General features: G+C 40.7%; 1 protein-coding gene across 13 annotated transcripts in view; it reads right to left on the minus strand.

Moving 5' to 3' along the window:
• LOC140481473 (disks large homolog 2-like) overlaps nucleotides 1-17,624 on the minus strand; it is a 956,164-nt gene that overhangs the window by 560,878 nt on the left and 377,662 nt on the right. For 2 of the 13 annotated variants that reach the window (XM_072577714.1, XM_072577711.1), the window contains exon 1: nucleotides 16,598-16,918. The exons of the other annotated variants lie outside the window; for them this stretch is intronic. In XM_072577714.1, coding sequence (XP_072433815.1) covers nucleotides 16,598-16,906 — 309 coding nt within the window. In that variant the 5' untranslated portion in view covers nucleotides 16,907-16,918. Of the gene's footprint in view, nucleotides 1-16,597; nucleotides 16,919-17,624 lie in introns of those variants that run through there. 13 annotated transcript variants of the gene reach the window in all.

Raw genomic sequence — 17,624 nt, forward strand, 5'->3', positions numbered from 1 at the left:
GTCTGCACCAAATATCACATTTTCGTCATAATATTCAGGAAACATAATGGAAATATGTTATCACTCTTCCTGTATTTTTATAATAAATTGCTTTCATACACTTATGCAATGATTTGATAGCATTTAGCAGGAATGTTAATTACTTGTTGTACTCCTTTTAGCAACAATGAAAAAATTATGAACTTATGACCACGCCACCGTGTTTGGTGATAATGAGTTCAAACATAATTACTTAGCATGAATATGACAATTATTTAATACAATCCTAAGAAAATTACACAATTCCGGACAATTAAACAAGACAGAATTCCAGAAAATGAAACCCAATGGGACCAACATCCCACAATTCTACAGACTACCAAAAATCCATAAACCAGGAGCCCCTCTCAGACCTATAGTCTCACTACCTGGAACACCAACTTATAGACTGGCCAAAGAACTACACGCAAGACTGAAGTACCTAGTAGAAGAGTCACAACACTCCATCCACTCCACCCAGGAATTCCTAAAAATCAACAAAAACAGCAAAATAGAGGAAGACAAAGCAATGATCTCATTCGATGTAACAGCAGTGTTCACCTCCATCGACATCGACCTGGCAAAGAAAACACTCACCACACTTTTAGAAGAGACCATCACACACACCCCAACCACCATCAATCACATTACCAACGAAAACATCATGAAGCTGGTGGACCTGTGCTTCACCACCCACTTCACTTTCAACAACATAGTCTACAAACAAACCAACAACACACCCATGGGATCTCCGCTATCAGGATTCATAGCAGAAGTGGTAATGCAAAGGCTAGAACAAACAGCCCTATCAACCATCAAACCAAAAATCTGGGTTCGCTACGTAGATGACACCTTTGTCATCACAAAACGAAACAAGATAGAAGAGACATTTAATATCATCAACAACACCCTCACAGGCATCAAGTTCACCAAGGAGGAAGAAACTGACAACAAACTCGCATTCCTGGACGTCACAGTAGAAAGAAAGGATAATGGAGAATTACAAACCTTCATATACAGAAAACCGACAAACACTGACCAAATTCTCAACTACACTAGCAACCATCCCAACACACACAAACGAAGCTGTATCAGAACACTATTCCAACGAGCCACCACACACTGCAGCACAGACGAACTTTGAAAAACAGAGGAGAAGCACCTATACGACGTATTCAAGAAGAACGGATACTCAAAAAAACAGATTCCTCAAGAACAAACCACGACAAGCAGACCAAACACAGCCAGAAACCCTAACCACCTTACCATACATCAAAGAAGTTTCAGAAATGACAGTCAGACTACTGAGACCCCTCGGAATCCTAGTGGCACACAATCCCGCCAACACTCTCAAACAAAAAAACTAACAAACTTAAAAGACCCAGTACAAACCATGGACAAAACCAACGTCATCTACAAAATTCCATGCAAGGACTGCCACAAACACTACGTAGGACAAACAGGAAGAAAGCTAGCCACCAGGATACACGAACACCAGCTAGCGACAAAAAGACACGACCCTCTCTCCCTCATAGGCCTACACAAGGATGAAATAAACCACCATTTCGACTGGGACAACACATCTATCCTGGGACAGGCTAAGCAAAGACATGCCAGAGAATTCCTAGAGGCCTGGCACTCCAACCACAATGCCATAAACAAACACATAGATCTTACTGTCATCTATCAACCCCTCAGAAAACGAACAGGAAATGACATCACCACAAACCCCAGGAACCCCATCCAGGAGAAAGATATAAATAGAAAGCAGGAGACAACAGCTTCTCCTCTCTTGGAGGTCACCACTGATGATGTTACCTAGCCAGGTAATGAAACGTCTGGATATCAAACCTACAGCTCAGCAAGCAAACCTACACCCTAAATCTCAACCTGAGCTACAAACCTTGCAATTTAATACAAAGATAATGAGACTGAACATGTTGGAGAAAGGGGAGATGGCACCACAGTTCACCAACAGAGACCTGGAAGTCTTGGCAGATGGCGTGATCCAGAGGAATGGTGTCCTCTTCCCGGAGGACCGGCCACCTGACTCTGCCAGCCTGAACCAAGGTTGCCACCTGGGTCAGTATCATCTCCACATTGAGGGTTAACAGCCAACAGTGTAGGAAGAAGGTATATTACTTCCTCCACTCAAACATAGCAAGTGCCACACTCTTCTCTCTGCTATCTCATACACATTTGATTTCTAATATTGCACCCAACTCTCACCAAGGCTCATGCTTTGCCATTCTCACTGTTGTATACAACACCTTCCTTCCCTCATTCTCTCCCATCCGACCCCACCAACCTCCCACACTACAAACTCTGCACATCCTCTGTGCTATATCCTTCATCCCTTGGTACATCTCATCACGTGCTCCATTCAAATCAGCCTGAACAGCCATGCCATCCACTGCAGTCTGGAACATTGACCCCCATTTTTTCAATATAGGATAAAACAGTGTACAACAATGCAGACAGAGTTGTACAGATGGAGGAAATCTAGACATCCATGATCTCATTCTCTGTTTGGTTAGAATTCTAGCCTTCACAGGAGAAGACTGGGACCACTCCTGTGGGAATGCAAAAACATTTGTGTTCTGTCATCAAGTAATTATCACACTCCATTCCACAGCAACTCTCACGATTCCACAGTCACACTCAATCATTGCACACCATTTCTACCCATTCTCTCTCTTTGTCTTACAGATTCTGTTAGGCTAGCTACAACCTCAGGCTCAGCTCTGAGGACAAAAGTATAGAGGCACCAGAAAAAACTATCAACAGTATGTATCCTGCATCACTTAACAACACACATACAGATACTTCACGGAGGAACTGTAAAGATACAGTGTGCAGGTACAAGATCCAGTGAGCATTTCACTACAATAGCTCCACTGCTGGCCAAGGAAGAAACACGATTAAGCTACTTGCACTCAGAGGACTGCTGAAGGCCAGGTATCTCCTCATCCATAGGTAGAGATGGCCTTGCGATGCAGGCAATCAAGAACTTCATCCAAATGTGCAGGGCAGAGCAGCACTAGCAAACAGGTATGTGGGCACAATGGTCCTCACTGCCCAGAAGCTGCAGCAATGCAGTGAATCAAGTGACCATTTGTCTGCCTCCATGTGGAAAGGTTGATAGCTGCCATGAAGGATCAGATCCAACATCTCCAGAGGCTGCTGGAGATTCACACACATTTTCATTCCATTGCCTTACACATTGGTCACGAGGACTGAAGATTGGTGGCAAGATAAGGGAACCTTGACAACAGTCCAGGTGCCCATTCCTCTCAAGGAGAGTGGTGGTGCAGGACACACCTGGCCAGAGGTTGAACCACATGAACCTCATAAATCTCCTCTCAGGACATTTTCCAAGATGGTCAGGTTTTCCACTCCTACACTACATGCCCCCTTCAGATTCATGGAAATTCAAAATGAGGAAGATCAATTTGCCTTCAGCAAGACTCCCATCTCAAGACTAATTCATTTGTGGCATGTGGGCTTCACTGTAAGCCAGCATTTTTTGCCTGTTCCCGAGTTGCCCTCGAAAAGGTGATGGTGAGCTGCTTTCTGAATGCAAGACCCGCAAGGTTGCCCCACCAAACTTCCAGGTTCAACAGCTGAGCAAATTCCCCCCATTCCAACTGCAAAATCAAGGAATATACTAAGATATGGTGGGAAGGAAGGAAGAAAATTTATTGAGGGCACTTTGATGTGATGGGAGAAAAAGGCTTGTATATGACTGAGTTTATGCATAAATGCTCCTTCTGTTAACTTTCATATGTTTGAGAATCTCTTTAGGTGCTAGATGCATCTTCTGACTATCCAGCAGCCGATCATAGTCACATGAGGCTCCATGATGGAGGTCAGTACTGAGAGCCTACTACGAGATCTGGAAGCAGGAGGAACAATGTGTACACATGGCATTAGGTCATGGTGATACCTTTGTCCTTCCACATCCAACATTTGTAATGTTCAGCTCCCTCTATATGCTAAGGTGTAGCTGTTAAAGAATTGCCCAGCAATGGCAACTGCTGTAGCATGGTCAGCAAATAGAAAGTCATGGATGCCTGTGTGGGGACCATTGTATGGGCCTGTGACTAATTTCCTTTCCCCTTGACAGCCCTGAGATTGGTGTTTGCAGCAGTCTCCTCCCTTGGAGTTGATTCACTTGCCTCACCAATTTCAAATGCATTCGCAGCCATTTTCACCCTTGTTGCACACTTTTGATTTTCATCATGATAGAAGGTGACAATGGCAGCCCTTCAGCCATTGGCTTCCAACCGAAGTCTGAATATACTGGCAATTCCCCTAAACATCCATATCCCCTTTCTAGAGCTCATCCTATAAATCCTACAGGATTCAACTTACCCAGATCTCCAACCAACTTGACTAGATGTTCTTACACATATTTTCCAGCTAGTCCCTAGAATATGGGGTGACCATACCTGCTGTGGTCACTCACTACCCACCTCCTCACTATCTGTGAACATCTTATCTGATTCTACCACACATTTCGCCATAGCCCACATTGCTCACACCTCTATAACATACAACCCAATGTTTGCCACAAAATTAGTTTTATTCAGTTATCTTAAATGGTTTTCAAAGTTAGAACTCGCAGGAGTAGCTCTATCTGTTATGTACCCTTCTGTGGCCATTTACCATGTAGATTGTTATACATGAGATATTCAGTACCATCACCAAAGTAACTTAAAGGCTTTTCTTGCCGGTAACCATGTTGATAATAAAATGGGGATAGCTTACATATGTTTCAGTTTGTCTCAGTTACATGTGCCTTGAACAGGCATTTTTCTTTCTGTGTTGTCATGCCACTATTACAATTTTAGCAGTGGGCAGATTGTAACTGATGCATTTGATTATTCAATGCTTACTGCATAATCCTAGACCTGATTCAAGCATAAAGTGTTAACATCCAAAATCAATTCCCATTCATTTCCAAACTATGAAATTATTGCTTTGAAATTTCAAGACTTCACTGAAGTATTTGAATCTGAGCACCAAATACAGTTTAACCATTAACCTACAATCACATAACTGGAGTCAAGACCATTGGCACAATTGCTAATATACAAAAAATTGGAGAACAAAATATAATCATAATCATTGAATGCAGGGTCTACAATGCAGGATTTAACTGTTGCATTAAAAACACATTGACAGCCTGCCTTTTACTGAAAAATAATTCTTAGCCAGAATGCAGCTTTTAGGAGAGAACAAGAAAAGGATTTCAACTCCTGGACTAGGAATTGCAGTTAATATTGGGAATAATGTTATGCTAATGTAAATTATAATTTAACAATTCTAAACATTGGACCTGTGCATGTGTCAGTTGCCAAAATGCAATGAAAATAATCCTTTAAAAGCATCAAGAAAAACCACATTTACCTTAAACAGCTAATCAAAATTAACAGTCTGAGAAGGGAGTTAGTTAGTTAAAATACAAAGCTATTTTACAAGTGGAGATGTATAATTTGTATCATTTACTGAGAATAAATGGTATCTACTTTTGTAATACATGGACAAAAATATATTATAGATTAGGTCTCTATTGCAATAAAGCATAATAATTATCTATCCAGTGTTTATTGTCAATTGTATGGAGAAATCAATGAAATCCTATTGAAAGGACATTTGCCCTTGCAAATAAAAATAAAGAATGCAAATACTGCAAATCTGAAATAAAAACAACAGTCTGACCAAAGGTCACTGGATTCAAATGTTAACACTGTTTCTCTATCTACAGATGCTGCCAGCTGTGTTTTTCCAGCAATTTCTTCTTTTCTTTCATTTTACGCTCATAGAGTGCCTTTCATGACTTTAGGATAATCAAAAGCACTTTGAAGTACTTTTGAAGCACACGCCAATGAAGTACTTTTTGAAATGTAGTCAAGTTTTATTGTAGTTTATGTAACAACTAAACTGCACATAGCAGGTGCTTACAAACAGCAATGTGCTAATCATCAAATCATTTTATTTTTACTGATGTTGACAGAACATAAATATTGGCCAGGTCACCAGCAGATTATTTCCTCGCATTTTTCAAAATAGTACCATTGAACTTTTACATCCACTTGAGAAGGATAATAAATCCTTTGTTTCGTATTTCACCAAAAACAAATGCCTGTAACCATGTGGAAGTACTACATTAGAATGTGAGCTTCGATTAATGTGCTGATGACTCTAGATTTGCACTTAACCTACTAACAATACCAAAGTCGATATTATTGGTTTGACACGTTTTAGAAAGTTTCACAGGCAATTGACTTAAGGAATACCTAAGACAATTATAAACAAAGAAGTACATAAAAAAAAGGCTGCATTTAATATAGTGCATGTCACAATCACTGGATGATCCATAGCACTTCACAGCCAATTCATTACATACGAAATGTCGCCACAGTTGTAGCATAGGAAAAGCAGTGAGTTCCCACAAATAGCGAAGTGATAGTGACCCCAGTAAAAGGCTAAGGTATGATAATAATATTACGAGAGTAGAACTCCACAAGCCCAGGAGAATACTGGGTTCAATTCGCACCATGCATCTGGTGCAAATTCAATTAACATATGCAATATAAGGCTAGCCTCGGTAACAAGTCATCAATCGTTGACCATCTGGTTCATTGTGATACCTGTTAAAAAGAAAATCTATTATCTTTACCTTATTAGCCTAGATATGACTACTGAAATATAGGAATGTGGTTGATTCAATTTAGTGATCACTGAACTAGTCGAGTAAACCACTGGATCCAAGGAACAATTAGGGACAGGCAGAATATGCCAGCAATTAAGGCCTTTAAGTGGCCATTTCTCCAATCACCTGTCAATCTGGGAAAAACTGGAAGCATGGAATTCAGACAATAGGGTGGGGCCTCTGAAAGCCCCTCCCTGCCTTTGCCTTGTATCTCCCTGATACGGCTTTCCCCACTAACCCAAACCATGAGATGACAAAGAAAGAAACTTAACTATCTCACCAATGGATCCCCAAGTATATGGTCTTGTCCAGCAGCTTTAGGAATTAGAAGATTCCAACCTTTCACAGGCTATTTCTGTTTAAGAGCCCTCGCTCGCCTGTTAGGCCTTAAAGAGCTGAATGGCAGATGATTAGGTGAACCGTTCTGCCAGTGCAGGTGCCATATTAGTCACCATCAAACATGCCCTCTCCACACATAGAACAAAAAGGAAATACTCCAGCCAGTGTTACTGTTCCAGTTCTGAAGGGCCTATGCCCGAAATGTTGATTCTCCTGCTCCTCGGATGCTGCCTGACTGGCTGTGTTTTTCCAGCACCACACACTTCGACTCTGTTCTCCAGCATCTGCAGATCTTATTTTCTCCAACAATTTTCCAGCAAACTTCAACAACTTGCTTGGACATTTCATTCCAAAGAAAGTTCTCTTACCATTTTAGGAATTCCTAAGTCTCGTGTCCTAGCGAGTTTTGAGAAGATTTGTAGCTCAGGTTGAGGTTCTGGATGCGGTTTGCTCACTGAGCTGGAAGCTCCTTCCTAACTGCTAATAGAAGCTGCATGTTAACCTTATAAGGATCTGAACTAGGGCTCCTCAGTCCTTTTGTGCTTCAGATTTCAAAGCATTTCCCTATTTAGAGAATAGTCTGTGCCTCTATTATTCCTACCAAAGTGCGTAAACCTCACACCTTCCCACATTATATTCCACCTGTTACCTTCTTGTACACTTTTCTAGCCTGTCATCTGCAGTCTCCTCAACCCTACCCATCCTCCACATATCTTTGTGTTATCTGTAAACTTGACAACAATGCCCTCAGTTCCTTCATCCAAATCAGTAATGTATAACGTTGTGGTCCCAAGACTGACCCCTGAAGAATTCCATTAGTCACTGACTGCCATCCTGAAAAATATCCCCTTATCCCACTCTCTGCCTTCTGTCAGTCAGCCAATTTTCTATTCATGCTAATACCTTGCCCCTAACGTCACAGGCTCTTGTTATATGTAGCATCATTCTGTGTGGCACTTTGTCGAAGGCCTTCTAAAAATGCAAACAGATCAGGTCCATTACCTCTGCTTTGTCTAATTTACTCATCACTTCCTCAAAGAATTGTAACAGATCTGTCAGGCATGACCTTCCTTTGACAAAGCCATGCCGACTCAACCCTATTTTACCAAGCACTTCCAATGTCCAAGGGTCCAAGTCCACCCTTACCTCTCTCTTGCCTTTTATATATTTAAAAAAACACTTGGAATCTTAAGAGTCATACAGCATGGAAACAGATTCTTTAGTCCAAGCAGATTAGAGTGGTGCTGGAAAAGCACAGCAGGTCAGACAGCATCTGAGGAGCAGGAAAATTGAAGTTTTGGGCAAAAGCCCTTCATCAGGAAAGAAGACAGGGAGCCTCCAGGGTGCAGAGATAAATGGGGGGGCGGGGGGAGGGGGTGGTGGTAGGGGATGGACTGGGGCAAAGGTAGCCAGGAGTACAATAGGTGGATGGAGGTCAGGATGAAGATGATAGGTCAGACAGGAGGGTGGAGCGGATAGATGGGAAGGGAGATTGGCAGGTAGGACAGATCATGAGGATGGTGTTGTGCTGGAAGGTTGAAACTGGGGTAAGATGGGGGGGGGGGGGGGGGGGGAAGAGGAATGAGGAAACTGGTGAAGTCCACATTGATGCCCTGGGGTAGAGGTGTTCCCAGGCGGAAGATGAGACGTTCTTCCTCTAGGAATTGGGTGGTGAGGGAGTGGCGGTGGAGGAGGCCCAGGACCTGCATTTCCTCAGCAAAGTGGGAGGGGGAGTTGAAATGTGGGCCACAGAGTTGGGGTTGATTGGTCTGGGTGTTCAGGAGATGTTCCCTGAAGCACTCTGCTAGGAGGCGTCCAGTCTCCTCAATGTAGAAGAGATCGCATCAGGAGCAACGGATACAATAAATGACATTGGTGGATGTGCAGGTGAAACTTTGATTGACGTGGAAGGCTCCTTTTGGGCCTTGGATGGAGGTGAGGCAGGAGGTGTGGGCAGTGGTTTTGCAATTCCTGCGGTGGCAGTGGAAAGTGCCACGAGGGGAGGGTGAGTTGTTGGGAGGGCATGAACCTGACCAGGTAGTCACAGAGGGAACGGTCTTTGCGGAAAGTAGAAAGGGGTGGGAAGGGAAATATATCCCTGGTGGTGGGGTCTGTTTGGAGGTGGCAGAAACATCGGCAGATGATGCGGTTTATGCAAAGGTTGGTAGGGTGGAAGGTGAGGACCGGGGGCGGGGGGGGGGGGATATGAATCTGAACTTTACGGTGTGATAATTAAGTGTTTCTTCAGAGACATTCGGTTTACTCACTCCCTAGAAGATTCAGCATTGCCTGTTTCTAGTTGGACCAAGAACATACTGATCAAGGAAGCTCTCCTGAACTCAGTTCATAAATTCCTCCCCCTGCTTACCTTACACTGCAATAAAATTCGAACAAATATTTGGACAGGAAAATTGAAACAAATTACTGCACGAAGTGCTGGAGAACTCAGCTGGCTTGATAACATCTGTGGCTACAGAAGAAAAGTTAATGCTTTGAGTCTGATGCAACTTTTCTTTGAACTTATGGCCTCACTATTTGAAAGCCTCAAGAATACCCAAATAGTGTAATCGTGTTCTTTTTGAATGAATGATGATTTATTGCCACTTGTACTCTACAATGAACAACATAGTAAAATGCAGTGAAAAGCTTCAACTGACATCACAATCTGGCACCATTTAGAATAGTTTAAGAATAAATAGATACAGCTGAAAAAGACCTTTGATCCTCTGCTTCTGCCCTGGGTCCTGAGCCACCTGACTAATGACACCTGTACCACCACTCCTCTGACAGACCTATCAACGTCGTGGTTGCCACACTTCAGGCACCATCTTTTTGTTACTGGGCCCACCTCGCCGACAGGCCACCAATGCCAAGTCCCATGCTGGACCCACAGTCACTCCACACTCAGGAGCCCCAGTTCTGCGGCCAACTTGCCGATAACGAAGAGACCCTGCTCCAGACCTACCACAACTAGGAGTCCCTGGCTTCACTGTCAGGAAAGCCCACTGCTTCACCGAGAGTCCTGCTCAGGCTGCTCTCCTCGACTATGCCACCTTCTCTGTGCTCGGCAGGAAGATGAAGAAAAAGAAAAAGAAAGAAGGCAAAAAGGGTAAGGAAAGAAGGGAAGAAACAGGAGGGGGTCTACAACGGACGGGTCCTTTCTGTCTTTGCAACTACAAGCTCAGCTCCTGTTTTCAACATAGCAATTTCTTTGCCAATCAGTACTCCAGCCCATCTCCCAATGTTGTTTCTCCTTTTGTTTGAAAATGTTATATTGTTCGGTATTACCAGTATTCTCTACTTTTAAGCCTGGTTCCCTATTAGCACCCAATCATTTCCCATTGTGGAGGTACATTCATCAAATCTAAGGCTGGATTGACAAATGTAACAAATTGCAAATATGTTGCATTTTGTAGCTTCAAGCAAAGCACAGCTAAACCCAAAACTCTATGACTTGTCAAACTGTACAATTGATTTGGTGTGTATCTCGTTGAAAATCAGAGGAAATTCCAAATCATTAAAACCCAAGTGTTCAATTTCTTTGCTTCAACATATGTCCATATTTATTCTGCAAACTGACTCTGTAAATTTGTCTCAGCCTCAATATTATTACTGGCGTGATGGTGTATTTTCAGAAGTTATTATAAATGTAAACTTGAAACTTATATTAGATTTTAATGTGTTATTTTAGACATGGAGACTAAACACCTAAGTAAAACCTATGTTTTAAAGCTTGGAGTGACATTGCTTGTTGACTTGTCTTCTTCCTTACAATTACACTTTCACTTACAATTCAAGAATTTGGAGATTAGAACCACAGAAAATTTACAGCACAGAAAGAGCCCATTCAGCCCAACATGTCTGCAACAGCTGAATGAACTTGATGCAAAGCCTGATTTCAGACACTGAATAAATAATCTTGTTTAACACCATCATTTAGTACTGAGTGAGTTCTGAGTTGTCTGAGAAACTATCCCTCAAATGAGCTACCAATCTGAGGCCACACTTCTGTCATAGTAGTTCAAGTTTATGTTAAAGCTTCTGTGGAACTGTGAAGTACAGAAAGTTCTCCCAGTATCCAGGTCTACATTAATCCTAAATCCATTGTTAACAAAACAGATTAATTGGAGATATGGAGGTAAAGTCCTATTTTAACGTTGAGGATACTATTCACCATGTTGCATGGGGTTACAAGGTAAAGATAAAGTCTGCATAGTCCAACCAGACCATGGGGCTGCTTTCCCATTAGAAAAAGATGACTGGTGATTGAGTTTAACTTCAGGGTCACCAGGCCTCAGATGAAGGAGAGGTTGAGAAGCAGAGTCCTTCATGGTAACCTCAGCTAGTGTGGGAATTGAAACCATGTTGTTGGCATCACTCTGCATTTCAAACCAACTGTCCAGCCAACTGAGCGGACTGACCCAATTATTGCCATGCTAAATAGGACAGGTTCAAAACAGATCCAGTGAATCAAAAGTGAGCATCCATAATATATTACAGGCCATCAGCAAAAGCATAACCTTGGATTGCAGCATATCATTCCCTCTATATCTTCATGTAGCCAACGGTTCAATCCTAGTTTAGTAAGGAGTGTAGAATAGTATGTTAGCAACTCTACCAGAATATTTAAAAATTATGTGAAGACCTGATGAAGGTGCAATAATATTCTTGCCAACAGCTGAAGAATATGGTTTAGACTATGCTGGTGACATAAAAGACCACAGAATCAACAGATCGCACTAGGAGTTCTGCCCATCAATTGTAAACAGTGGCGGAAACTTCAACAACTAACCAGGAGTAGAGACTTCACAAACATACTTATTCTCAAGATATGGGTGCCTAAAAGAAAAGGTTGACACATTTGTAACTATCTTCAGCCAGAAGTACTGAAAGAATAATCCTGCTAAGATCCCTACTATCACAGATGTCAATCGTCAGACAAATCTTGATATCAAGAAAAGGTTGAACGGTATGGGCCCCGACAACATCCTGCCAATAGTAGAGTATCTGTGTGTAAAACAAGTTGCAACACTATCCAAGTTTTGCAGTGTAGTTACAACAGTGATATTTACCCAAAAGTGTAGAAAATGTCCTAGATTTGTCCTATTTAAAAAAAGCAGAACAAATCTAAGTCAGCCAGTTAGTGTCCTATAAATCTGATCTCAAACATCAATAAAGTGACTGAGGTTGTCATCAACAAAGCTGTTTAGCAGCACTTACTCAATAACTGACTGTTCACCAATGTTAATTTGGTTTCTGTCTTGTTGCTTGGCTTCAGGTTTCATTACACTCTTGATCTAAACATGGACTTTACAGCTGAATTCCAGAGGTGAGAAGAGAGTGTCTGAAATCAACGCAATATTTGATTAAGTGTGGCAGCCAAGGAGCCAAATCAAAGTCAATCAGATTCAAAGAAAACGATGATAGAGGTTATTGGAGCTAATTCACTTCACCCCTAAGGACATCACTGCACGTGACCTTCAAAGAAATGTCCTAGATCAAACTTTTAGCTGCTTCATCAACAAACGTCTGTCTATTTAAAAGGTCAGAAGTGGGGACATTCAACCATAATTACACAGCGCTCACTACCACTAGCAATTGCTCAGTTACTGTGGTTGCCCATGTTAGTTTGCAACAAAATCTGGACAACAGTTAGGCTTGAGCTAAGTGGCAAGTAAAGATCATGCTGCACAATTGCCCAGCAATGACCATTCAAAAAACAGAGAATCTAACCACCTCCTCTTGATACATAAACTTTGCTGAACCTCCATGATCAAATTAACCAAACCTGCCATACAAAGACTGTGGCTACAACCCCAAATTAAAGACTGGAAATTCTACGCAAATATTTCACTTGCTCGCTTCTCAAAGCAGTCAATATGCTGCAAGGTTTGGTGTGTGTCATAGAGTCATACAGCATGGAAACAAGTCCCTCAGCCCAACTCAACCATGCTGACCAGTTTCCTAAACTGAATTAGTCCATTTATTTGCATTTGGCCCATACCTCTCAACCTTTGGAATCCATCTAACTGTCCAAATGTCCTTTAAATGTTATAATTGTACCCGACTTTTTAACTTCCTGTGGCAGGTCATTCTGTTTACACACCAACCTGTGTGTGAAAAAGTTGCCCCTCAGGTCAGTTTTAAAACTTTCTTCTCTCATGGGGACCTATGCCCTCTAGTTTTGGACTCCCCTACCCTGAAGAAAAGACCTTGGCTATTTACCTTATCTATACCCCTCATGATTTTATAAACTGTTATAAAGGTCACCCTTCAGACTCCTACACTCCAGGGAAAAAAGTCTCAGTCTATCCAGACTCTCGTTATAACTTAAATCTTCCAGCCTCGGTAACATCCTTATAAATCATTTTTGCACCCTTTCCAGTTTAATTACATCATTCCTATAGCAATCGACCAGAATTGTATGCAGTACTCCAGATATGGCCTTAGCAATGTCTTGTACAGCTGTGACATGACGTCCCAACTGCTGTACTCAATGCTCTGATCGCTGATGACAAGTCTGCCAACTGCCCTCTTCACCACCCAACCTGCAACGGTACTTTCAAGGAACTATGTACCTATACTCCCCACATATGTATTATTAACTGTGTAAATCCTACACTGGCCAGTCTTACCAAAATGCAACACCTTGCAATTGTCTGAATGGAACTCCATTTGTCATTTCTTGGCCCACTGGTCCAGTTGATCAAGATCCCATTGAACTTTCTGTCATTCCAGTATACTAACAATTTTTGTGTCATCCACAAACTTACTAACCACGTCTCCTATATTCTCATCCAAACTGTTTATATAGACGATGAACAACACTGGACACGGGATCAATCCTTGCAGCACACTACTAATCACAGGCCTCCAGCCTCTACAATAACCCTCTACCACCACCCTCTGTCTCCTATCATCAAGCCAATTTTGTATCCAGTTGGCTACCTCTCCCTGGATCCCATGTGCTCAAACCTTACTACCCAGTCTATGATGTAGACCTATGTTGAAGGCCATGCTAAAGCCTACAGAGACAACATCTACCACTCTGCCTTCATCTATCTCCTTGGTCACCTCTTCAAAAACCTCAATCTAGTTTTGGTAGGACTTTGGCTTTGAACCCATACTTGGTCAACTGCTGCTTTTATGTCAGGGGTTTAACTCTCAGCTCACCTGCATTAAATTATCCCTTAGTATCCTTGTAGCAAGAAGGACCATAGTTTCTCCATCATAATTAATTGTTAAAATTTCTTTTTCTAAATTATTTACATCCTATACATGTACTTATATATTTCATGACAATGCTTCAAAGTACTTTGCCATCAAGTGTAACCACTACTGTAATGTAGGAAACATGATAGCTAATTTGCATTCAGAAAACACCCACAAATGCCAATGTAGTAAAGAATAGGTAGTCTAAATTTGATGTGATGGTGATTGGCCAAAACACTGGATATAATGCTTGTGTTCCTCTTTGAACTATTACCTTAGGATTATTCATATCCACCCCTGTAGACCATGAGGTATTAGTTTAATGTATTGTCCAAAAGTTGGCACTGCTGACAATGCAATGCACCCTCAGTTCCCGATCACAAGTCAGCTTTGATGCTTGTGCTCAAGTCCTGGAACCATTATGGCAAATTTTCTCTGCATTACATCAAGTAGACCATACCAACTCTCTCCAGCACTTCCATCTTATTCTTTCTAACATAGGATGGCCAGTATTTTGGCTGTGACATAATCAAAAGTTTATGTAGGTTCAGTGCTATTTTCCTGATTTTATGTTTAATAATTCCTTTTATGAAACCCATAAACTGTTCCCATTCCAGCATGGAAGCTCAAGTGTAAATGAGTTAAGTGTCAGTGAAGAGTAAGACTGATGTGTCTTCCACCTCATAATTGACTTTTTAATCACTTTAGGAACTTACCTGATAGAAGGGGGTTCCCAGCTTGTCTTTAATTCAGCTCACAGAAATTCAGTAAAATGCAGGATATTGTCAGGATCTTGATCTCGACTCAATGTCATTTATAAGAGGATCTAACTTACCACATGGATGCAAACATTGGGAAAGTTCACGCATTTAGTAATTGATAATGAAAAGGATGCATTAAAGTAATCATAAAGAGGCTGAGATTTGCCTTGGGCCATGAAAACCTTACATGAGGTATATCACTGGTCTCTGCAACAATTTGCTTTGTTTTCTGATGCACTGAAGCCAACAGCAGAGTGGAAAATAGGCTGCCAATTCAATATTGACCATATGCCACTACCATCCAAGGTGACTTTCATCCCCAAAGATTGAAAAAATCTGTAAAGGCTTCATGATTGTGAGCTCAAAATTAAGAATTAAAGCTCCATTAAAAGTACCAAAAACAAGAGTTAACTCAACCCTAAACTGTTAAAATCTCTTCCTCCCCCCACCATGATGTCAGAACTGGCAGGCTATGAAAGTAGGCAGCATGATGTGACAATAGTTGGCAGAGCATATATTAAACATGTCAACCTAACAGAAATCCCGCTCTCCCAACCTCTCCATTCCCCCGACAAAAAGATAAAGCAATTATTGATCAAAAATGGTAGCATTTATATGAAAGCTAATACAGTAGCTGATGTTGTCATTTGAAACAAGAAAATAAAAGCACTTACATAAATGTTAACAAAACCATATAAGCTGATATTGTGCATAATTAAACATAGTGGATGAAATTGATCTTCAGAGAAACTGCAAAATAGGTGAGAGCAAACCATTTGAAAGTCAATTAAAAGGAATATTAGGCACAGACTAAAACAGGCTTTTGTTATGCTTTTACACTTCCATGCTTTCATTGAAGGCCACTTTCACTCCCAATTCCTCCAAAGCTTCAGAACATCAATAAGTAACAGTAAGATTTCAGCAATTTTTAGTTGGCTTTCAGTTAATGTGATACATTTTTATACATATTAGAATTATTAAACATCACGGATATTCTTTCATTACTATTGAGGAATATACGTATACCTATAAACAAAAACTGATCTGTACTAATGACCATCATTCATTCTTCACTGCATGAGAAATAACAATTATAGACAGTAAAGCTCCGAGGAAAATTAGAACTATTTAAATGAGCATTGTAATAATGACCATAAAAAGAAATGTTTAACATATCTACTATATTTAGTGCAACTGCGAGATTCCCTAGCTCGTAAAGTGATTTAAAATTAAGAAATGTAAACATTTGTTGAAACTTGGAGAGCTATTTTGAAACTAAATTTAATATAAATTCATGAATTCTCCAATTTGTATTGATTAGATGAAATCAAAATTTTTAAAATTATCAAAATACTTGTCTTTTACCTTTTAGCACAATGCAATTTAAGCAGAGTTTCATTTAATTTGGGTTCAATTCAACTTATTTTAATGAAATATAAGCAGTCTATTCCATAGTGTTTTCTTGAAAAGGCATCACTGTGCCATAGATTCCAGATTCTTCACGTAGCTAATAATGAAAACCAAAACATTTCACAATTCTTTTCTGTACCTGCTCATACCAGCTGCTGCGAGATGGACACGTATATTCAGACCACCAATCATAGTTAACACTTCTCATCTTAGAGATGCTTTTGCTGGGGCTTTTCAGGGCACGTAGTATCGTAAACTTGGTCCGATTTTGTGCTGTAGTGACATCTGAAGTTGGCAAGGTCTCAGTACTGCAATAGTATTCTTCTGGTTCATGACCCCAGCCACAGGAGCAATGCGGTTCACTCACAAACATTGACATGGTTCTTATAGCTCTTAAGCTCTCTGGGCCTCTGCAGCAACTGTGATGCTTACTTAGATAAGTTGTCATTCTGTCACTATCAGCTTTTTAGCTAGCTGGAAAAATATGTTGTACATGAGGATCAGAATCCTCGTACCTACTCTTCACTAGTTTTACTGCTGTTACAGTGAGGGAGAAAAGCAGCAGCTACACAATATTATCTACTGCCTCTGAGCTCTTCAAGGATAGCTGATTCAACATAGAGCAACTTGACAGCATCCTTGCTCTAGGCAGAAGCAATCAATGCACTCTTCACCTAGTTACAAAAGTGTGTGCTACAGTACCAGTCTTTCTGAAGAGAAGCATGTTAAACTGCACTACTCAATGATTCATGAAAGTTGAATAAGTTGTTTTATGCTAAACAAACCAATAAACAAAATCTGAGATTAGAATACATGAACCTAAAAGTGTTATTTTGGATAAAGAAACAATTAAGTGATGCAAGGCTTAGTTGTAATTTCAAAACAGAATTTGAAACTGATTTGAACTAGATTCTGCATTTGATTAATACAGCCTATTTTGAAATGAGTTACTCTATATAACTAGAATAAAAAGTCTGAAACAGCATTTAAATGTTTCCCTTAATTCTACAAAGTTTTTGAACCATCCCTCAATTTTTACTTGAGAAATAACAAAAATAGTAAAGCTAGGAGGGAAAATAAAGGACACAATGCATTTGAAATTAGAATCAAGAGACACATTATAATCCACATCAAATGTGTTAATAGCTCTATTAATAGAAAATTAT

The sequence above is a fragment of the Chiloscyllium punctatum genome, chromosome 9, assembly GCF_047496795.1.
Source record: "Chiloscyllium punctatum isolate Juve2018m chromosome 9, sChiPun1.3, whole genome shotgun sequence".
Lineage (NCBI taxonomy): Eukaryota > Metazoa > Chordata > Chondrichthyes > Orectolobiformes > Hemiscylliidae > Chiloscyllium > Chiloscyllium punctatum.